The 24,471-nt window shown below is 44.3% G+C and overlaps 1 protein-coding gene across 1 annotated transcript in view; it reads right to left on the reverse strand.

The window, feature by feature from the left end:
* Window positions 1-24,471, reverse strand: part of TBCD (tubulin folding cofactor D) — a 1,666,801-nt gene that overhangs the window by 582,484 nt on the left and 1,059,846 nt on the right. Inside the window, 1 exon segment of the mRNA XM_069200356.1 lies at window positions 4,053-4,134. Coding sequence (XP_069056457.1) covers window positions 4,053-4,134 — 82 coding nt within the window.

Genomic DNA, 24,471 nt, shown 5'->3' on the forward strand with positions numbered 1-24,471 from the left:
ACAATGGTAGGAAGAACTGAAGCTGGACACCCTAAAGCAAATAAATCAAGCAATTAGAAAGCCAGAAATTGTGCGTTACAAACCACTAAGCCAATGGTCGTCAATGTAAAGAATGTATTCCAAGGGAAGCCTTCAGAATGTCCCCAAGATGTAGTAAGCAAAACAGATAGCTGTGCTGTCTGATAGGCTTCGACCTAAAAATGGTGACACTGCACTGCTAAAAGTACATAAACTGGACAAACTCATTCGTTTTGAAATCATGCTTCTTTCAAGCCCGCACAGCTTTCACCTAATGAACAGCAAAGAGAACGCTTAAGTGCAATTTCTATAGATGAGTTTTTTTTCTTCGTAATATTGATCTGGAACTCTATTGGCCTTGTCAAATCAGGACTACAAATACCCGACTTGAAAGAAAAAAACTCAACTGGATGAACTACTCGTGCATGGCAGGGTATCTTGAGAGCTCTGGTGTCACGGTGGGTGTTACGCACTGTCTAAGAATGCAAAATAACTCACTGAGCTTACAGTAAAGACAGAACATAAAACTCTATGGAAGAGCCTTGCATCCTTCAATACTAGGACAGTAAGCATCAAAGTCCAGGGCTTGGGTGATTGTCCAGCAGGTGCAGGGGTGCTGCGTACAATTATGGCTATCTGCTACTACCCAGCAGCAATTACAATGGTGGTGTTCCATTTTTAGGTTGAGCATAGACAGCGCTTGCAATGTTGCTTATCGACCTGTTGTAGATGGTTTGTGAGGTCCAGCTCTACCCAGTCATTGTGATTTGTGTATGCCAGTTTCCTTAAAAATACTTGCTTGCTACTGGGTAATCTTACTCTTTGTCCCACATTTTTCTTTCCCAGGAGATTAGAACAACTGCTAACTAAATAAACTGCCCACCATTTTAAGATGTGTTCAGGGACTACTTTGATCTTTCATCTGGAGCACAAGTGCTCGTCTTTCCAAGCTCTGCTGTAAACAGGGTTCCAACTGTTATCTGGTCACATTTGCTGCGCATTCCAAGAATTTTCTCTCTCCTCCATGCTGTCTTACTCGTTTGTTTACATCATGGGTTTGATTATTGTTTTATTTTGGAGGCCGTGCACCTTTGAACGACGCACCCGCTTTAATTTTCATCGTTGAGGGTTGTCTCCTGCCCAAGGTAACCTGCTCTCCCTGTGCCCTCTCTCATTTTATTGGTGTATTACTTGTAATTGTCCCTCCTTTGTGTGTCTTGTTCCCTCCTTTGGCAAATCCACTAATGGTTTCTTTTGGTCGTCCCGCAGGAGGAGGCAGTGCCTTGCGGGTGGGGGCCAGGCTTCACACTCCGCTCTGCAGCGCTCAGTGCAATGCCCAGCAGCTTGTTTATTTTAGGAGCTGTGTCTGTGTTCTGTTGGCCATCCTCTCCCTGATCACTAGTGCAGCCATTTGCTATGCTGTCACTTAATCTTCCTGTGCCGCACCCTCATCCCTCCCACAACACTGCTTGCCTGCTCCCAGCACCCATCCGAGGTCTCTGCTTGTCTTTTTCTTTTAATTTAATATAAATTACCGCTTCATTTGCACTGTTGCCACTTAATCTCCCTGTGCTGCCTCTCCTCCATCCCTTCCCACAACACTGCTTGTTTTCTGTATATTCCTTCCTGTGCACTCTAAGGTTTGCTCCTCGGCTTGTGCATCAGCACAGCGTGCAATTCCGGGCTTAGCTGATGGCATTATTCCTCCTCACTTGCTGAAATTCATGACTTCAACAAACGTCTCTTACACCTCGCTTTCTGCTCCTTTTCTTTATCTGTTCCCCTGTGAAATGGATCCAAAATAGAAAGAAACACTTTGGCTGCAATGTCGTTTCTTCCTGGGATTTTGTTTTTATTCCAAAGTGCAGCCTCAGGACGGAGAGAAAAAAAGGTATTTTTTTTTTTTTTTTAAAGCTAGAGTGCTCAAAAAGAGGGTAGATTGTTTTTTATCACAACCACACGTTAGCGCCACTTTACAGTGTTTGCCAGGTAATCATTACTTTCATTTGCTTGTCTTTCTTTGAACAATATTATTTTCCCCAGCTGGGGAATTGCACCATTCTTGGTGGGACTGCAATTCCTGGTTGATGCGTACAGTGGAGAGTGTTTAACTTTGCTCCTCGGTTCGTCTTTGGTGCACTGGCGATAAATCCAACCTACTGAATGGATTTATTGCCTCACCACGATGTAGGGGCCCCCTTCTGAATATGATGAACCCCGAAACCCTCACCACATTCATCTCACACCGTCCACCTCTATACAGTGTTCACTTCTCCAGCTCTGCTGCTGGCAGCCGCCTCCCCCACTCTCTTTCTTCCTCTTCCTCTTATTCCCTTTCTTTCTATGTCTCATGCCTCACATCCTGGGAACCATGACTTCAACAAATGGCTCTTACCCTCTTTTTCCTTTCATTTCCTTTATCTGTTCCCCTGTGAAATGGATCCAAAAAGCTAAACAACACTTTGGCTTCAAATGTCTTTTTCTGACATGTTTCTATTCCATACTGCAGTCTCGGGACGGAAAGAAAAAAAGGTTCAAACTTTGAAATAAAAAAAAAAACCACACACATTAGCGCCACTTTACAGATTTTGCCAGTGAATCTCTACTTTCTTTGAACAACATGGTTTTCCCAGGTTTGGGAAGTGCACCATTCCTGGAGATACTGCAATACCTGGTTGATGCGTACAGTGAAAAAGGTTTAAGTTTGCTCCTCAGCTCGTCTTTGGTCCACTCGAAATAAAACCAACCGATCACATGGATTTATCTGCCTCACCACGGTGTAGGTGCCCCCTTCTGAACATGATGAGCCCCACCCCCCTCACCACACTTGTCTCACATCGTCCACCTTCCTACAGTGTTCACTACTGCTCTGTTGCTGGCAGCTACCCACCCCCTTGCTTTCTTCCACCTCCTCTTATTCCCTCTCTTTCTATCACGCTCCTCGTCACTTGCTGAAAACCATGATGGCTCTTACCTGCTCTTTCCTCCCATTTCCTTTATTTGTTCCCCTGTGGAATTATTCCAAAAAAGAAAGAAACACTTTGGCTGCAAATGTCGTCTTTTTCTGACATTTTTCTATTCCAAAGTGCAGCCTCAGTACAGAAAGAAAAAAAGAGGTTCAAAATACGGAAAAAAATGAACATAGCAAGACAAGTTTGCCAATGAAGCGCTTCTTTCATTTCCTCCTCTTTCTTTGAGGAATATTGGGACTTATTCGCAAGCCACTTGGGCTGCCGGTACGTCACTTTTTTCCATGTTAAAAAGTGACGCACCAGCAGCGCAAAAGGCTTGTAAATAACCCCTATTGATTTCCCCAGGTGGGGAAGTGCACCATTCCAGGAGGTGCTGCAATACCTGGTTGATGCGTACAGTGGAAAAAGAATAACATGATCCTTATCAGCTGTTTTCCGTATTTTTCAATTTATAAAATGTGTACTGCGGCTCTGTGTTAAGGGATGTGGTCTTTTAAAACCATACTGCTTACGGTTTGTAAGAATACAAGCAATGGACATTAAAACATGTCCCTTTCGGGCAAAAACACTCATTGATTTCTGCATAACAAGTGTGTAAGTGTTAAGGAATCCATGCTATTCCTGCATACATTTCACATGCTTTACTTAATCCTGCATTACCTATTGAGTGTTTGCAGTTTCCAGGATGTTGTTACATTTTTTTCCCAGCTAGCATAATACTCTTGTCTCCCCTCCCTCATAACCTATTTCCAATTATCAGGTTCTCCAGCTCCGCAAGATTGTACAAATGGCAATAGCGCTTACAAAATATCATCACTCCACTGCAAATCAAAAAAATCAAAAGTAAAAAACGTTATTTTCAACGCCAATAGCTCTAACTTTCACAAATGTGAGACTGATTGCATTGCAAATGCTTGTTATAGCTTGTACTATGACCAATGGCGCCCTTACTATGCCAGTGCTGAAATACTATACTTTGAGCTGCTCCAAACCCTTTATGTGTCTATGAGACATCCTTAATAGTTATACTCACAGAAAAGAGAAAGATTAGGAATTACTTACCCCACAAACGAAGATCAACTAATCCCTGTCGAGTTTGGTAATACTCATTGCACAATGCAGCCAGCGCTGAGACCGCAGCTTCCTGAAACAGGGACGCATTTATTTGATTAACAAGGGTACTGTACAAGACGCCACTGAGGCATCAATCAAGAAAATAGAGACTTAAAACAGTGAGTCCAAGCAATGCAATAAACTGTGTCCCAGCAATGCTACAGAGACCATCAATGATAACTCAACATACTCGTAACAAAGTTACATCCTAAAAGGGATACATGTTCACTTACCTATATAGTGCTACTATCAACAAATGATTGATATTATGTGACAGTGCTGCACGGTTACATTTGGAATGATCTTTACACAACCACTTTATTTATTTGTACAGGTTTACATAGCACAAACATCGACCAAGGGCATTAGAGCCCTTTATAATAAATTTACCAATATGATTACTTTGAAACACATTTCATTTACACTTCTCGGTACAAACAAATCATTATACCTTCAAAATGAACAGCACGTCTTAGCACCACAGTGCAAACATTAAAAAAAAAGCTAGAGCTCCTGTACCTGTGTAATGGGCAGGTATGCTTGATTTGCTTCTATTATTTGATTTCTAATTTTGTGCAGCAGTTATACATGACCAGGTCGCCTGGTGATAAACTGGCAGACAATATGCAGCGCGGTAAATGTAGGCTAAAGGAAGACACATTAACACTATTGCATCAAGAGAGGATGGTTTGTAGTAGCTCTCTGCTCTGGAACAATCATAGTCTAAAGCTAGGACTGTAAAAGAGCAGCCGAGGCAGGCATAGCGCCATTAGGGAACAACCACCAGGTAGGCGTTGATCAGCATTATGAAGAGGCAGGCCTACAAGGCATGATCTTCTTGTCTATAAACTGGGGGCCTGGTTGTTCTGGATACAGGGATCATACATAATTATTTAAATTGCATCCTTTTTTTCACTAAAATACGGTGCAACTCTAGAGCATAATTTCCTTACCTAAATTGTGATAATTTTATCGGTTACAGTTTGAAGGTGTTGTCAAATACTGAGGAAAGCCCAACTTAGATCCCCCTCTAGCCTTAAGACCACCAGTCCCAGGACGTATATTAGCTTCTGGTTATGATGTAGAAGATTGAAGTAACAGGTGTGTGGCCAGTGGCGGCCCGTCCTTTAGGGCGGAGGGGCCACACCCCTCCACCCCATGAAGAGTGTCTGTCAGGCTGAACAAAGGTCAGCCTGACAGACACTCTTCATGTTCAGGTCAGGCAGCCAGGAGCAGACATGCGCGATTTGCGCAGACTCCTGGCTGCCTGAGCTGAACTTTGCTGGGCTGAGGAGATCACGACCCTTATGGGCGTGACCTCCTCGGCCCAGCAAAGGTGCCTCGAGGCCCTCCCCTGGGTGACGAGGAAAGCATCACCCATTGACACTCTCTCTGGGCGCTTCAGGTTTAAGCCCTGACGTGCCCAGGGCGAGTGTCAATCAGTGACACTTTGTCACAGAGTAGGGTGGGGTCAGCAGTCTCACTGACCCCATCCCACTCTGTGACGAGGCTGGGACTGCTGCCTTCCATCATTGGCTGACCTGAGGTCAGCCAGTGAGGGAAGGCAGCAGTCCCAACCCTCCTGGGACCCGGAGGCTAAAGGTAAGTGTGTGTGTGTGTATGTGTGTTATGTTTTACATTGAATGTTTGGTGCACGCGTGCATGTTTGAGTGTTATGAGTGTTATTAATGGATGTGAGTGCGTGTGTGAGTGAAAGAATGAATGTGTGTGATCTTGTAAAATGAATGTTTGGTGCGTGCGTGTATGTTTGAATGGAATGAGTGTTGTTTATGGATGAGCGTGCGTGCGTGTCTGTGTGTGAAAGAATGAGCCTGTGTGTTTGTGTGTGTGCCCCGCCCGCCCCCCTCCCAAAGCTGCCGGCCGCCACTGTGTGTGGCTCAAACCACAATAGGTATTACTGGCTGCTGACCATCAACAGATCTGTATTAGAAGTGTTGCGCTTTAAGACGTTCTTCTCTATCTAATAATGTGATGCTGAAGTACAATGTTGCGACGCTGGCTCTGATGGAGTATTTTACTTAGACATTTATTTTAGGATCGTTTGAGAGTCTTACTCAAGTTTGCAAGCATTGGAAAGCAAAATGTCTGGCCCTGGTAAGCTTGCTTGATGGTTATTTAAAAAAAAAAAAAAACATTACTGAAAGCATACGCCATAGATACGTGGTGTTCACATGCATGCAATAAAAAAATAACATTTTATAATGTATTTATTAACCGTAACATATAATTGTAACCGAATATTAAAGGTGCTTCAAAGGTAGCAGAAGTATTTAGAACAGCTATGAAAAGCCCTTTTAGTTTTAATTCATAACACAAGAACATATGATTCATATGGTGCAAAGAAAAGGTACTATGGGCCTTACATTTCTTTCAATTGAAAAGATCATTTAAACTGGCAAGAAAGACTTGAAAAAGTGAAATGAATGAATGAAGGTACAATAGAAGAACATTCCAGAGACTGGGGGCTTAAATGAAGAGAAAGATCTGCCACCAGATCTAGCTTTCAGCGCTTTAGGGATGAACCGCAGATTATGATTGGCCGTGTGGGGTGGCCAAGGAGGGAAATATTTTTGAGCTTGTCTTGGATAAGAGTTTTAAATGTGATTCTGGATTTAACACACAACCAATAAAGTCTTTTTGGAATATTCAGTACTAGCCGAACTGCAGCATTCTGGACACGCTGAAGCACCCAGATAGAGTATATTAGCATAATCTAATCCGGAAGTGATTAATGCATGTAAAGTACCCTTCTGGGTGACTAGAGGAAGGTATTAAAAAAAAATCTTAATGATTTTAAAAGTAAAAAATAGGCCAGCAGCGGCCTGCTCCTCGGGTTTGAAAGGCAGAGCTGTAACCATTAACACCCCCGATACCTGGCAGCAGCTGAGAGGGTGGTTGCTCGCCCCAGCTCAGGAGGCCGAAGTCTCACAGGATCGACCCGGGATGGAGTACCAAACACTAAGATTTCCGATTTATCAGAAATAAGTGCTAGACAGCTGTTATACAACCAGCCGGCAACAGCAGTAAGACAGTCCTAAAAATCGCCAACCACTGTGGCACCGAGTTGTTCAAAAGCCAACATAATTTGTGAGCTGTATACAATACTATGTAAAGACCCCACGTTTGTAGTATCAGGGCTATCGAGGCCATGTAGATATTAAAGAGCAGGGCTTAATGCTGAGCCTTGCAAGACACCACAACGAATGGCTCTGAAATGGGAGCTGAACAGCGATTGAAAAACTGCTTGTTACCAGCCAGATGAATAGGAGCAAAGCCAGTCTAAGGCTCTGCCCAGTATTCCAGCCTTCTCCAGTCTCTGTGTGAGGATTCTATGGGACACATTGTCAAATGCAGCGAAATAACCACCGCTTTACGTTTCAAGTTACGTTTCCCTCTGGTATACTTAGTGACCTCAAGAAGGGCTGATTCAGTGCTGAAACCTGCACGTAAGGCCGACTGAGAGGAATGAATGATGTTATTCTGCTCAACAAGCCTGGTGATTTGACAGTTCACCAGGGATTACAACATCTTCCCATGGGCAGGGAGGAGGGAGATGGGCCTATATTTTCTCAAAGTGATCCGATTGACATTGACTCTTTTTAAAAGGGGAACCACAAGTAAAAAATAGAACGGAAAGAAAAAAAGTTTTGGTAAAGTATTAGCCTCTTAGTCTTTGCAGTGCTGCTGTTCTTTTTAGGTGGAGGTGCACACATGATCAGAAAAAGTGTTATCACTTGCAGTGCACGGCATCCAATGGCTGAAGAGGAATGGTACGTTTCCTCATGCAGTATTGTGCATAAACAGCACGAGAATGACAAACACACCAATGGATGAAGATGGCTGACCCAATGTCCATCTAAATGAACAAGTTACTTATCTTCAGTAATGCCCTTTGTACTAGCCATACACTCCTCACCGTTTGAATATTCCCCAGGAGTCAGACTAGATGCAGAAACTTTTCAGCAGTACCTCTGTGCACCAGTAGGTAGCACCATGCGGCTCAGCACTGACGCCGTTCCACTCTGGAAATAACATACAGAGCATAGATAGGTGCCACACCCGTGAGTCCTCAGTTGTTTTCGAGATTGGCTGCAGCCCGAGACGCAGAGGCACAAAAACAAATTGGTAAAAAGTGTACAGAGTCCTAGCCTTGGGATCTTATTCATTTATAGAGTTTAGTCAAAGAACAGGGAAGAAGGAAGGGTCGGTGAGGAATCTGCTATTAGATTACCATAAAGAGCATTACCAAAGGTAACTTGCTATCTTGATAGAGACTTCTAGCCATAGATTCCTGACCTTTTGAGTGAATACCAAAGTGTTGGAAATGGCCATTTTTGCAGGGTCGTCCCTAAACTTTTTGCCTCCTTCCTCCTAGTTCCTATGACCAGTATTTGTTGGCTTTAGGACTCTGGGCACTACTGCTAACTAGTGCTAAAGTGCATATGCTCTATGTGTAAATTGTATTGGTGATTAGTTTGTCCATGATTGGCATATCTGACTTACCGGTAAGTCCCTAGTAAAGTGCACTAGAGGTGCACAGGGCCTGTAAATCAAATGCTACTAGTGGGCCTGCAGCACTGGTTGTGCCATCCACATTAGCATCCCTGTAAATATGACTCAGACCTGTCACTCCAGTGTTTGTGTGTGCAGTTTGTAACTGACAATTCGACTTGGCAAGTATACCCACTTGCCAGGCCTAAACCTTTCCTTTTCATACATGTAAGGCACCCCTAAGGCAGGCCCATGGGCAGGGTGCAGTGTATGTTAAAGGGCAGGCATGTACTGAAGTGTGTTGCTTGTCCTAACAGTGAAATGCTGCTAAATTCAGTCTTCACTGTTGCAAGGCCTATCTCTCTCATAGGTTAACATGGGGGCTGCCTTTAAATATTATTAAAGTGCAGATTCCCTTTGAGAGCAGATCAAAATATGGAGTTTGGGGTCTCTGAACTCACAATTTAAAAATACATCTTTTAGTGAAGTCGGTTTTTAGATTGTTAGTTTGAAAATGCCACTTTTAGAAAGTAGGCATTTTCTTGTTTAAACCATTCTGTGACTCTGCCTGTTTGTGGATTCCCTGTCTGGGTCAGTTTGACAGTTGGGCTGTTTGTGAATCCTCTCCAGACAGTTAGACAAAGGGGGCTGGGGTGTAGGCTGCATATCCTGATGAGCTATCTGTGCTAGAGTGGAGGGGGGAGTGGTCGCTTACAGCTGAATGGGCTGTGCCTGCCCTCTCACAATGCAGTATCCAACCCCCTGGTGTGTGTCTGGGGCTTGGCCTGGGCAAGGCAGGATCTTGTGAACAACAGAGACTTTCCTTTGAATAAGAGGTGTAAGGGTTGGACCCAAAACCCCATAAAATTAGATCACGTCTGGATTCAAGAGGAACATCTGCCAAGGAGAAGAGCTGAAGAGAAGTGCTGCCCCTGCCTGTGCTTTGTTGGGCTATCCTGCAGTTGCTGCATTCCTGCTTTAGAAGAATCTCCAAGGGCTTGAACTGAGCTTGCCTCCTGTGTTGAAGTCTCAGGGATAACAAAGACTTCCTCTGCAGAGACACCTGCCCTGCCAAGTGGTGTCCTATCCAGTCCCTGGGCCCTTGAAAGGTGAAGGTGGCAGACAAGAGCTGAAACTTCACGCACAGAAAACCGTGCGGGGAAATTTTCGACGCACCATCTGCAACGTGGCTGATAAAAGATGCGCCACTGGCTTTGTGGCTAAAATCAACACTCCACCTGCATCACGGCTGGGAGATCGACGCATCGAAGCTGGAGAATCGACACGCACCACCCGCTTAAGGCTGTGGGTAACGACGCAAGACACCACGTGGTGCGGTTTTCTAACACTGCGCGAAAGGATTTTCCACACATCATCGCTGGGTGTCAAAGTCAAGCAGACTGCGTGGATCCGAGGTGCCCCATACGGAAATCGGCGCATCGCTCTCTTGCGAGGGAGAAGAAATGGCGCATCGCCGACCGGAGAAGAAAACAACACACGGCCTCCCTTGTGAGGAAGGAATTGACCCATCATTGCCTTTTCCAAAGCACGCTCACCTGTGCGGCTTTATTTTCAACGCTAACCAGGTACTTTGTGCAAAATCAACGTTCTCACTGTTTTCTCACTTTTATTCTTTTAAAAATTCATATCTTGACTTGTGTATGCTGGATTTCTGTCATTTTGGTCTTGTTTGGTTTAGATAAATATTGCCTATTTTTGTAAACCGGTGTGGTGTCCATTTTGTAGTGTTTTCACTGTAGTACTGTGTGTGTTGGTACAAATACTTTACACATTGCTTCTTAGTTAAGCCTGCCTGCTCATGCCAAGCTACCAAGGGAGTGAGTGGAGGTTAACCAGATGTTTCTCTCCTTTGCCCTGACTAGAGTGAGGCCATTTCTAACACAAAGCAATACATATTCAGAGCTGGGTGTCTCAATGGATTCAAACCAAAAAGATTTGCAGGACTGAGGGAGAAACATGACCCTCTCTGCTAACCTGACTGTCCAGGTAATAATGCTTTGTGAACGTATATAGGGACACCCACGTACGTGCAAAGGTCCAGGACCTCTGTGTGCCAATGCAGTGGTAGCACCCTTGGACACAGAGTATGTTTTGAAACGGCCCCAGTGCTGAGTATTATGCTTGGTGACGTAGAGTTCTGACTCACGTTCCCTGATGACCTTCAGTTTTATCGTCGCAGACCTTCAAGTCATGGCTCGACCCCAAGCACCACAGGCACACCTGAGAGTGATTTGTCACAGACACTGGTTTGCAACAGCCCCTACAGGGCTTGAAAGTTGTTGCTTTAGGGGGTGACATCCCTTGCACACTGGTAGAAAATCTGTGAAAAATATCAAGGTAAGGTTCTCTGAGAGATGAGAGAAAGCTCCGAATCTGCATCTGGTGGAACGGACGTCAGCATAGTAGTACCTATATAGATCTGCACATTTCAGGAGCAGAACGGTGTCAGAGGGAGCCACATAGTGCCACCTTCTGATGTGCAGAGGTACTGCTTTAAAGTTTCAGGATCCAGTATGACGTCTGAGGAATATGCAAAAGGTGAGGAATCTGCGGTTAGAAGTCTCTATAGGAAATGTATGCATTTTATATGTATATATTTTTTATTACATAAGGCTGGTGAAACAGGATAAAGCTGCCTCTATGCCAGAGCTAAGAAGGAAATATAAAAAAGTGTATCAACGTGGCAAGGGCATAGGGTTAGATGCAGGGCTGGCTTTAGGACTGGAGGCGCTGTGTTCAACATTTTATTTTGTCACCCCACTCCCCATGACCTCCTCCTCGGTTTCACTCACTACCACCCGGCAAATGTGCCCCTCATCTCTCTACAGCTTCCTTTCATAAACATTCATTTGTTTTACAGCACTTGTAAAGGCTGGCTTCACTAATCCACTGATCTGTCAGATTTCTATGCGTCATTTTTTTACAGCACTTTCAACACCTGCTCAGAGCAGGCATTAAATGGAGGTTTCCATTGGTTACAATGGGCCTCTGGGTGCTTTGCAAGATTAGCGTCAACATTTTTTATGCTAATCCTGCAAAGCGCCAGACTAGCATAAAAAATTCTGACGCTAGTCCCCTAACTACCTCCATTGTGCGCTGTATTTTAAATATGACGCTCACATAGTGGTGTTCGGGGGCGCTAAGAGGTGCAAGAAAAGTGGCGCTGCACCATGTGCAGCACCACTTTTCTTAAATAAGCCTCATGGTTCTGTTTTTTGCAGCAGGCATATTAACCCTCTGTGCTACTTTATGTTGAGTCAAAACTGCCACTGGCAAAACTCCCATCCCTCTCTCTCTAGCAGGAACATTAATCACAAGAGGTATCTTGACATTTTAATTGTTTCCTGAAGGCTGGACGCACACCAGAAACTTTTCAGCAGGTGCTTTTAAATCGCAAGTTTCGGAAGTTATTGCTAAACACAGCGCCCCCCTGAGGTCAGCGCCTGGTGCAGCCGCACCCCTCGCACCGCCCAAAAGCCGGCTCTGGTTAGATGTTAAAACAAGGCCAGTGAAAGCTGCTGAAATAGCAACCATCATGCAAAACTTCCATAAGAAGTATAGGTGAAAATCAGGGTTCAGAGGCGCTAACGTTTGAAAGCCTCAAGATTAACAATGATCTCATGAAGGTATTTAATACTGGATATAGGACTCGTTAGGACTGGAGTATCTATTCCAACGAGTACTATATCCAGCCTTTTCTGATTCAGTCGAAGTCACTCTTAGCTGGTTCAGAGGAGAGAAGATGTTTAAACAGTTCGTAAAGGACAGGGGTATTTGCAGAGACACACGACGACTTGCATTTCAACAAATGGGAGCAGAGCATGTTTTTCATATGGCAGTGTAAAAGGCCTGTAACTCAAGTGTTGCTGTTAACTTAAGATTTGTCTGAGAGTGGCAAAAGCCTGGAAGTTTGGATCAAAGCACCCAATGTCCCAGCGTGAACTGCTCTGTAGATAGGCTGTATAAATGTCTTCACTGATTTTCACAATCCTTTATTTAACTTAGTTTATTTCATAGCTGCTGAGAATGCCTACATATAACGATTAATGCAGTCAGCATCTAAACCCAGGTATCATATGAAACAATTCTTTCTACACCCAAGGGTCGTCAGTTATCCTCTGCGAAACATTAGGACTGCATATCCTTAGTTTATATCCCTGAAGAACGTTTGTAAAATGATTATGAGCTACCAAGACAGTAACCCAAGCACTTTTTCTGTTCCCTGGCATGTTTTCAGATCTGTCATTAGCAGCCAGGGTCGAACGAACTGGAAATCAAAATTAGCCCTGGGAAAAATGTTCAAACCTGCCCCACTCTGCGGGAGGCTGCGACTTGAATAGGATATGGGGCATGGTTGGGTTATGGCAGCCCAGCCAGTTATGAAAGCAGTCCCCTTAGCCTGTAGCCCACCGGGAAATGCTAGTGTGATAGCCCTGCCATGGAAATCACTAATGCAATGTCTCCAGAAGATAAGTTCTAGACCCATAGATTGGCAGTAATGCAATAGTTGTATTAGTTCCACTATTAACTACTGGTATAATTTCTCTCAGCGTACCGTGCATTCGTCTGCAATATAACTTCTCACTAATTATGTACAGGCTAATATTTTCCCATTTCTATTTTTTTTACCTAACTTGAGCCTGCATCCCTTTAGGTTTAGAGGCAGGTACAACCAATAAAAACATGAGTGATATGTTAAAAACAGAAAACGCTGCTTGTTTGAACTAAAGTACTAGCTGAAGTCCCCTAAACAGTTGGTAAATTAAGAAATGAAGTTGTAGCCTTTTTCAGCATCGTCAGTTGAACCCCGAATCTATGCAATAGGGATGCTAAGGGGAACACTGACAAGACTCAAATCCCACTGTGCAACAATAAACAGCGTTGGAGGGAACCATTAGAGTAAACCTTTCACACAACATGCCAGTAGAGGTGACAAAGAAGGCCGATCCGGACAGCACATGAAGAGAAGCCGAATAACAATTTACAGTAGCCTCTGCCAAGTCCAGCTGTGCAAGAGGTAGGGATTGAAAAGAGTTCATACCGTTTACCTAGCACAACTGAACAACTTATTCCAGCAACCCTCTTAAATGGATTTCGTGGCAGGCTTCCCGTTAGTCAGGATGGCATTGACCAGCTCTGGCGTCATGCAGAATCCCTCTAGTTGGAACCTCAAAATCTTCACACGTGCAGCCTGAAGAGTATTGGGGTGGAGGATCTGGCCATCGTGCTGTGACAGCAGGTCCACCCTGTGTGGGATAGTAAGAGGTTGGCCGAGCACTGATTTCCAACAGATTGCTTAATTCTGGGCTAAGGGCATTTGCTATGCCAATCAGGTTCAGTTGTGCTCAATTCTCTACACCTTCCGGAGAACTTTTGACAGAAACAGTAGCAGTGGGAATGCGTAAAGCAGACCCCCAATAATAATTGAAATAAAGGCATCCTCCAGGGAAACATTCACAGGAAGTTTATAACGCGAAATTCAGACAAGTTCTTATTCTGAGATGCAGCAAAGAGATCCATGCATGGATAGGCGAATCTGTAGACGGTTTTGTTATCTCGGGATTAAGTTCCCACTGTGAAGCTCATATCATGCAGGAAGATTGTGGTGTGCTGAAAATGTTCTGTGAGCAGTGGAGCGTACCCCACATTCATCAACTAGTTATTCAAGTACAGAAATGCATTGGACTTTTGGCTTCTACAGTGAAGTTGCCATGTTAGCCAGCACCTTGGTGAAACCATGTGGTGTGAGCATCAGACCAAAGAGTCAAACCGTAAACTGATAGAGTTGAAACCTTCTAGTGAACTTCAGGTAACACCTGGGTGTGGGAAGAACAGATGAAAGTAGGTGCTCTGGGGACAAGGGGCCCTAACCAATTCATGACTTGAAGGTCAACAGAACCTAAGTCACTGGTAGCATTTTGAACTTGTCCTGCCACATTAAAATATTGAATCTATGAAGATCCATGGTGGGTGTTAGACATTGACTCTTCTTGGGGACCAAGAAGTAAAGGGAGTAAGACCTAGTGTCCCTTTCTTACAAGAGCACTGCTTCTATGGTCCCTTTATTCAGCCAAGCAAGAACTTTCTCCTCAAAGATCTAAAACACATCCTGGCAGAAGGTGGGCGATCCGAAGGGGACGGAGAGGTTATAGTCCATGCATTCTGTTGTGGTTGTTTTCCAATTTGTGAAGAAATGACAGATCCTTTTAGCTACCAGAAGCTGATAGTATAGTAGTAAGTGAAATAATGTTTGAGGTAGTACTGCCAGCTGCTTCTGGTGGTGATGTCCCTAATGATCCATATGTGCCCTAAAAGCAAGTATACATTTGTTAGGGTGTATGAATCAGCTGCAAAGGGTATTGCTGACTGGAATGTTGGCCCTGGTGTAGACTCATGTGGTATTGATGGAGAAATTGCTTCATCTGGGAGGCCAGACTTACCAAACATGTTGTGGTTCTGCTATTTGTGAAACACTCCATTGATGACTTAGCCTTCTCTTTGTATAGCCATCAGGGACATGTATATGAGGGCCACGTACCCACCTTAATCACAAAAATCCTTTCCACGCAGAAGTAGTAATGTGTCTGACTCCATCTTTAATAGGACAGAAGCTAATATGCAGAGGTCCAACCAAGTGGACATGCCATCATGAAATTAGTTTCATTAAAAATATAAACCAATTTTATTGTCATGTTTTTGGATAGAAACACTAAAATACTAATTTATATAGTCTTTTTATTTGTGTGTCACTATTTCATATTATAAACATATTGCATGTCTTCAATTCAGGTGCTAAATCGCCATACAATGATACCAATGGACAACAACACTACACTAGAGCAAATATCCTCACATTCTCAGGGGAGGCTGATTATCTTTACAGTCCAAGCAGAATGATTGTAATAATGTTCACTAATTCTGTCCTCCTGGTTATTTATCATCAACATTTTAGGACTCCGTAGGACAATACAAATAATTATCAGACTGCTTATAACACCATCAAAGCACCACAACATACAGTAAGGTGGAAAATAAATATTCTTATTGTGGAGAAAATTATTACATCTAGTACAGTTCTATTTAAGAAATTAGGGTGTAATCTGTTCACCACTGTACTGAGAGGCAGTCATTGACTCACAATCAACTGTTATATCCGTTATCTTATTATTAGCAGGACATGGCCACGGAGAGGGTTGAATCATTCACCATGGTGTGCACAGATGCGGAAAAACAGGAACTCATGCTATGTCACCAACGGTGCTTTATTAGTCCTAAAGCCGCATGGCACCACCTGGTTACACTGGAAAGCTATTGTTGGGGAAAAAATTAACAGATCTAGTTTGTCAGCTGAGAGGTATTCTTAAGGTGAGGAATCCTGAGGAAGAAGTTTCCATCCGGGATCAAACTGGATTCAGACCCCCAGAAAAACGTACTGTGAATGGGATGCTTTCCAATTCCGCACTCTTGGCAAAGTGCTTCCACCATATCCCTGCTAGTAAAAAAAAGCTTAACTGCAACCCTGTTTGCACTGGCTTCCCCAAAGACAAGATTTTAATACTATTACTTTTATTGGCATTTGCTGGGGACTAAAGAAGTCTACCCACATTGACCTGGTACTTAAGACCCCCACAGTGATTCCTAATCAAATGCACGACCAAGTTCAAAATGATAAGCTTCATGCATAAAGCCTGTTGGATGTAGCCTACCTACAATCTTTAGAACCATACAACATCCCATCCAGAAACATGAACTCTACTTGATCAGTCAAGTCAGTTAAGAAGTTGAAACACTTGGGAAATGCCTTTATGGTTGTAGTCAGGAAGGTTTCAGCACAGTGGGCTACTGTTTCAACAAGACTGCCAATCAACGTTGACTTGTGAAAACTTCAGATTGACCCCGAGAAGTAAAATGCAAAATCAGGAACTAGGGTGTACCAGTACCTAAGTATTTGACCACCACAAATGGAACGCCTAACCAGAGGCTGTGATAATGAGGGAGTGTTCGACCTGACAGCCTTAGTGTGGTCACCCTTAATTTTTTGGCCTGCCTACCTCCACTTTTTGGACACTGTTTTTGCTGGTTTTAGGACGCTGTGCACTTTACCACTGCTAACCAGTGCTAAAGTGCATATGCTCTCTCCCTTAAAACATGGTGACATTGTTTCATACCCAATTGGCTTATTTAATCTATTTATAAGACCCCAGTAAAGTTCACTACATGTGCCCTGGGTCTGTAGATTAAATGCTACTAGTGGGCCTGCAGCACCGATTGTGCCACCCACATAAGCACACTCTTAACCATGCCTCAGGCCTGCCATTGCAAGGCCTGTGTGTGCAGTTTCACTGCCACTTTGACTTGGCATTTAAAAGTACTTGCCAAGCCTTAAACTCATCTTTTTCTACATATAAGTCACCCCTAAGGTAGGCCCTAGGTAACCCATAGGGGCAAGGTTCTATGTAGATAAAAGGCAGGACATGTACCTGTGCAGTTTATATGCCCTGGTAGTGTAAAACTCCTAAATTCGTTTTTACACTGCTATGAGGCCTGCTCCTTTCATAGGATAACATTAGGGCTACCCTCACATACTGTTTGAGTGGTAGATTCTGATCTGAAAGGAGTAACAAGGTCATATTTAGTATGGCCAGCATGGTAATACAATATCATGCTGACTGGTGAAGTTGGATCTAATACTACTATTTTAGAAATGCCACTTTTAGAAAGTGAGCATTTCTCTGCACTTAAAACCTTCTGTACCTTACAATCCACGTCTGGGTTAGATGACAGCTCCCTTGTGCATCCCACTCAGACAAACCCCAAACACAGGATACTCAGTCACACCTGCACACATCTGCATACTGAATGGGTCTTTCTGGGCTCGGATGGTGGAGTGCTTGACACTTACATGTCAAAGGACAGTTGCCTGCCCTCACACAATGGACTGCCACACCCCCTACTGGGACCCTGGCAGACAGGAATGAGCTGAAAGGGGACCCTGTGCACTTCTAAGCCACTCTTTGAAGTCTCCTCCACTTTAAAGGCACATTTGGGTATTTAAGCAGGGTCCCTGACCCTACCAACTCAGACACTTCTGGACAAGATACCACTGGAGAAGAAACCATGAACCAGAACCTGCAACCTGCCAAGAGGAACTGCCTGGCTGCCCAAAGGACTCACCTGACTGTTTTTCTGTAAAGGACTGCTGCCCTGCTGTCTTGCTGCCCTCTGGCTCTGCTGAGAAGTGCTCTCCATGGGCTTGGATATAGCTTGCTTCCTGTTCCTTGAAGTCTCAGGACCAAAAAGACTTCATCCTGCAAAGAGCTCCTTGTGCGGCAAAAATTCGACAAACAGCCTGCAAGAAACGGCGCACAGCCTGCATTGCGGTGAGAAAGTCACTGCACGCCGAACCGTAACTATGCAGCCCGGCTCCCCGAGAGGAGATAGACGGAACGCCAGTGTTGGGACCGGAACTTCGACGCACAGCCCACTGGATCGACGCAAAGCCGAGCCCAACTTCCTGCTAGAAGAATCGACGCAGCACCTGCATGCGACAGAAATTTCCACGCATCGCCCACCGGATTGACGCAGCCCCTGTGATTTCATCCTGCATGCCCAGGATTTCTCCACATCGTCCTCGGGGCGTCCATAAACCCCACAACGCGAACAGGAGCCCCGTCTACGCGCCGGAAATCTACACAAAGCCTGCCCTGTGTGAAAACTTAACGACGCATCATCTGTGTGTGCCAGAAAAATCGACGCACACCTCCCTGTTTTCCATGCATCTCCTCCTCTGCGGCCCCTTGCAGAGAATTTGAACGTGAACCAGGTACTTTGTGTTTGCAAGAGGCATTTGTTGCTTTTTAAATAGTAAAAACTTATTTTATCATTTCCTGCAGTGATAGCTCAAAGTGTAATTGATCGTTTTGACCTGCATTTAACCAGATTAATAAAGCTACCAGAGGGTGGGCACAGGATAATTTGGATTGTATGTGACTTACCCTGACTAGAGTGAGGGCCCTTGCTTGGACAGGGGGTAACCTGACTGCCAACCAAAGACCCCATTTCTAACAGGGAGGAATTATGCAATTAACTTTGAAATCAATCTGCAGTGTAATTGACTCAGCATAAAAAGTATTGTTTTCACCTGCAAGATTTACTTACGTGGGGAAGCCACTGTGAGCAAAGATCTAGCACTATAACATCATGAGTTCAAAGAGACAAAGGGTGCTGTAATGCTGAGCTTCGACACCGAGACACGCTTCCATATCAATGAAATGAGCAGCAATCAAAATCAATAGTAAGAGCTTGAATGCACTTACTATTCATACTTGTTTAAGGCTGTTGCAACTGAAGCTTGCAGGGTAGAGGGCAGAAAGCCAGCTCCCTGTAGAGGTTTGTCATTTAGGCTATTCATACCCTCATATACTCATAAACAAGAGTACGCTTTAGCGCACTCTTGGGGGTAACATATGAAAGTTCCAAGAGCGCGAAGAATGGTGGGATTGTTTTATCTGAGGGTGGGCGTGAATTTTAAAATTAGACTTATGAGTTATGACTAGTTCCAATCATAGATGGATATAAAATAGATGTTAGCAATAGTAGAATAAGTAATGTGGCAGCTTCGCAGGCATGATTGTAGACATCCAAATATTTGATATTATGTGATCGGGTGCCAGCTGGGTATCAGAAGAATGTTTGTTTTTATTTAATAATGTTTTAAAATAATCGTGTAATAAATATTTGTCATGATCAATCAAGTTTCATTTTTGTCTTTTTTTTAGTACGAAGTTTGGTTACACTGTGTATAAAATAATATATGTTCATGTAAGGTTTGTGTATTGCATGTTTGTAATTATGTAACATTTTAATTTATGTTGTTATATGCTGAACAATTATTATTCTTTTTTACACAAAATTTATTGCATTTTGGCCATACATAAGTATAAACGACATGTCATGACGAGATGTACAACAGTCGAGCACTGGGAGATACATGTGACTGTAATATTACATCCATTATCATATCATGCTTAAAACAGCAGATAAAAACATAAAAAATCGCTAATCAGCATAACTGAAGTGGTGTTATGGATAATCATTAACAACAAAACAACAATTGGTGATATTGTATAAGACCATTCTGCCATGTATGTGACATACAAGAATGCAAACAATATAACCCGGTTATAACTCCCTCTCTTCCAAAATTGTCATCCTAATACGCTGTATCATAAGTGCCGTGCAATGGACTGAAAACATTCATATGGGGGTGAAACTTATGTGTGCAAGTATCTCAAGGGGCTTAGTTTGAGTATAAGTGTGTGCTGTCGACGACCTATCTGAACCAGTGATGCACAAAGGAAACGTGCCAGGGCAGCAGAGGTTTACATGTGTTTACTACAGGCTAGCGGTACAGAACAATATGAAAGGTTCAGGCAGGGGGTGGCAAGAATGTAGGGCAGGGTAAGTGTCACCAGCAAGAATTGATCATTATCTACCTCTTGAAACTTAAAGGATTCAAGCACTGCATCCCACTCCATAGCGACGAGGTGCTTATGTGAACTCCGGTATTCCTCCCTCCGTAACACGCAACTTTCAGCCGTGTTCCAATGAAGCACCTCCTCATGCCACTGAGAGACGCAGGGCGTCACAGGGGACTTCCAGCGTCTCGTCAAAAGGTGCTTTGCCGATAACAGTGCTAAACCAACTAAACATGCCCTAACTCTGGAGTCTTAAGATCTAGGGTTTAGTCCCAGAATGTAATGTTCAGCTGTATTCCAGTGGTTCTTTCTCACCAGATCCGACAAGGCGGTCTGGATGGCTGCCCAGTAAGAGGACACGGAAGGGTGGGCCCATAACACGCGCAATAGGTCGGCATGTTGTGTGTGGCAGCAGCGATTTGTGAGAAGAGGCTGAGGGAAACATAGGTTGAAGTTTTTGTGGCGTAAAGTAAGCTCCATGTAATATTGAGATTTGTATAAATTTGAAGGAGTTGTGTGAAATTCTCATAGGATATTCAATAAAGAAGACCCATTCTTTATCATGAAGGCCACGTAATTTATCATGGAGACCACGTAAGTGGTCACCTTCCCAACTGGCATGTAGGGAAGTCACGGGGACCACCAGATGCAAGCGCAGACCAGGGTATAATCATTTGATCATGCGCCTATTGTAAACCATAATATGAATTGCTTGAATACATTTGTGGGTAGCTGGCTCAGAACCAAGAGGTGTCCAGTGGTCGTGGACATATCGATTAATATAAGTGTTCCAAAAAAAAAAAGCATCTCCGATAGTTCATGAGTCTGGGTAAATTCCTGGTGTTTCATAAGGGTTTTATTCTCAAAGAGCTCACCAACTGACGTGACCCTGCCTGCTCCAGGGTAGAGGTGGGGAAACCTCTGAAGGGGACATTTGGAACATAGTGTAGGAGCAGATTAGAGTAGCACAGTGCAGTTTTCCAATATCTAACAGCTATACACAGCAGAAGAGGTTGCGTAGAGGGTGGTCTGGTACCTGGAAGGAGCAGGCAGTGTAATTTATCCTGTTAGAGCCTGTGCGGTGTCAGGTTAGGGCCTGCCAGTCAACATGATAAGCATTTTAAATGCCCCGCCAAGCAGTAGGCCTTGAAGTTTGGGGCACCCATACCACCATCGTCAGTGGCAAATGCGTCTTAGGTAAGCCAACCCTATGACTCCCAGAGCCCACATCAGATAAATTAATAAAGAATTTAACCATTTTAAAAAACGGTGTAGCTATGAGCACTGGTAAGATGTCAAAGTGATATAACATTCGGGGCAGCATAACCATCTTGGTGAGAGCCGGTCGTCCCACGACCAACAGGGGCACCATGATCGAAAAGTAATTTGAGTGAGGCAACCATTTTTAGAATGTTCCCATCCAACAAATCTTTTGCTTCTCAGTATTGTTGTATAGCTAAATAACGGAACATTTGGGGTGCTATCTGTATGCTAGTAGCCCCGAAAGGCAGAGTAGTCTCACAATTGGTGTGCATGAAGGAAAAAGAGTGAGATTTACTTGTAATTGATCCTGAGGTTGGACAGTGGGGTTAGTATATAATAGCTTAACCTAACATTTGTACGTAGGATGGATGCTGAAGCGTGCAAAGGCAGCAAAAATGAAATTCCATTTCAGTGTGTCGAAGGCCTGTTGTAGGTCCAGTAAGTGATAACTGGCTGTCTGATGCTGGCTAAGAGAAATGTCCAGGATCTGACAGAAAGGGCGTATGTTGAGAGAGGTGTTAGCCGCAGGAGAAAACCACATTGGTCTGCATTTATTAAGTGTGGCAGTAGAGGGAACAAACTTTGTGTAAAATTTAGAATCAGCGTTCAGCAGGGATAAAGGCCTGTAAGAAGACATATCCTTCGGCTGTCGGCCTGGTTTTAGAAGAGAAATGAGTAGCGGCTGGCTTGTAGTGGGGGCAATGACCCCACTTCCACCGACGCTCTATATAGACGAGCTAGTTGTGGCACCAGCTGCGTTGCAAATGTGGCATGAAAGTCTATTGGTAGTCCATCTGATCATGGCGTTTTGTTATGTGCAAGATCGTCAATGGCCGTAGTTCACCCAGAGTGAACGGGGCACCTATTACCTCAATGTCAATAGCCAATATGTTATGCAATAGCAAGCCCTGCATGAATGAACTAAGAGCACCTGAAACAGGAGAAGGATTGGCGGTACAAATGTTGGCATAAACACCACGAAAGGCTTTGTTAATTTCCAACTGGGTTATGTTGAGGTGTGAGCACCGATAAGATGGAAGAGTGTCATGGCATCGGCCTGATCATGCATGCAAGCAGTGCACTGGATTTGTCAGTGTGTGTTTCCTGTGTGTAATCTACATAATCAACCACAAGAATTTGTGCAAGGAGCTCAGCATATTTAACTCTAGCTTCTTGTAATTGAGCTGCATGTGCATCACTCTCCGCAGCAGATTGTTCCAGGGGGCCTAAACTGTTCTCTACACGGGTAAGGTCTTTGAGGAGAGTTTTGAGGTCCCCAAAAATAGTACTGATTGACATGCCCCTCACAACTACTTTAAATGCCTCCTAATTCCACCAGTGGCGAAGAGCCTGTGCCTGTGTTTTCAGCAAAATATGTTTCAATTGCAGTAGTCAAGGTATCTTTTAATACTGTGTTCTCCAGGGGTTGGGGCTGGAATCACCAGGTAGAGATGGGGGCTGGTACCTGACCCCAGGAGACAGTGGTTTTGAAAGTATTATGGTCAGATAGTGTCTTACCCAGGCACGTTGCATGGGTAACATTTGCATGGAGGGATGTAGTCAAAACGCTCATGCAGTGTAGGGGGGGATAAAGTAGTATTCGCATGTTCCAGCATTTCTACTACACCAGGCATCATAGTGACCATCCTGTAACCCACTGTTGTAAGATTTGGCCAGATCTGTGACTGGGGGTGAGTGAAAAGTTTCAACACTCCATCAATCATTTTATTTTGTTTTGTGATGTTGCTTTGTGCGCCCTAAGTGGCAGGGATATGCCCAGACGTGGGTCTCTTGCGCGCTGTGCCACTGGATTCAAGGTAGCTTGGCTGATGAAGGGTGATACCCTGAAACCAGTCCCAGGAAGCTTGTTTCCTGTCCAGGGAGGACCTGGCTTGGCAGTTCGGGCTGGTCCACAGGGAACAGGATTAAGACTGAGCTTGCATATGGCTGGGTCCAAACTCGGGTGACGTGGCGAGCAAAATAATGGTGGAATAAATCCAGATCTGTGACTGGGGGTGAGTGTTTGAAAAGTTTCAACATCCCGTCCATCATTTTATTTTGTTTTGTGATGTTGCTTTGTGCTTCAGGTACCGGAAGCCCAGGCATCGCGGACCTTCAGGGGAATTGTTGCTCCCTCAAATCCCATGCTGATTCCGGTGTGTCAAAGAAGAGGGTGCATTGGTTGTGGGTTACTTTTAGCTTGGCAGGGAAGATGAGTGCAAATGTCAGGCCTGCAGCCTGTAACTGTCTTTAACTGCCTGATAGGAGGAGCTCGAACACTGGACCGCAAGTGTGTAGTCCTGGAACAATGACACATGTGCAGTGTTCATAATGATGGGAGCATTCTTCCTCCTGCTCTGGAGGGCATCATCACAATTCCTGAATTATAATATTCAGGCCACGATTGGACACGGAGGTGCACCCGGAGGCGGGCAATGCACCAGGATCCTGTGGGCTGTCTACACTGTTAACAGTTCTGATAGGCCATGTGGTGCCACTACACTCCGCAACCAGGTTTCCACATACTGAGTGGCACTGGGGCCCTCCAAGTGTTCAGGCATGCCCAACTTGCATGCCCCTCAGCATCTCCCGCCCATTTATGTAGTGTTGCAACCTGTGTACAGAGCTGAGCAACGACAGAGGTCTGTTCTGCTTGCCAAGTCATCAGAGAGTCTAAGGATGTTTCAGTGGCCTTGACCCTGTCAGTCAGCTTACAATGTTCTTCTTTGAGGAGACATAAGTTGGTGGTGATAGCGCCAAGTCTTTGCTCCAAAGCCACCCACGAGTCTCAGCTCTCTTGCAGAAAAATGGCCATTTTGTCCAGTGGTGGGTCACTTTTCGTGGGAGTATGCAGTCCACTGTCCCCAACATAGAGGAGCTGTCTGATGGGTTAGGCTGAGAGTGTGTGAGGCTAAGTGGCTGCGTTGTTTTTGTCCTGGTGCGACCCATTGTGAGCCTTACATAATGAGGTACTGAAAGGCCTAAATGACAATCAAAGGAGACCCCAATGCTTTTGGGACATCACAATGGTGGCCTTTGGGTTGGATATGTAGCCCTTGCAGGACATCGCAAACAGTTCTGGTGACAGTCCACAG

The sequence above is a fragment of the Pleurodeles waltl genome, chromosome 7 (assembly GCF_031143425.1).
Source record: "Pleurodeles waltl isolate 20211129_DDA chromosome 7, aPleWal1.hap1.20221129, whole genome shotgun sequence".
Taxonomy (NCBI): Eukaryota; Metazoa; Chordata; class Amphibia; order Caudata; family Salamandridae; genus Pleurodeles; species Pleurodeles waltl.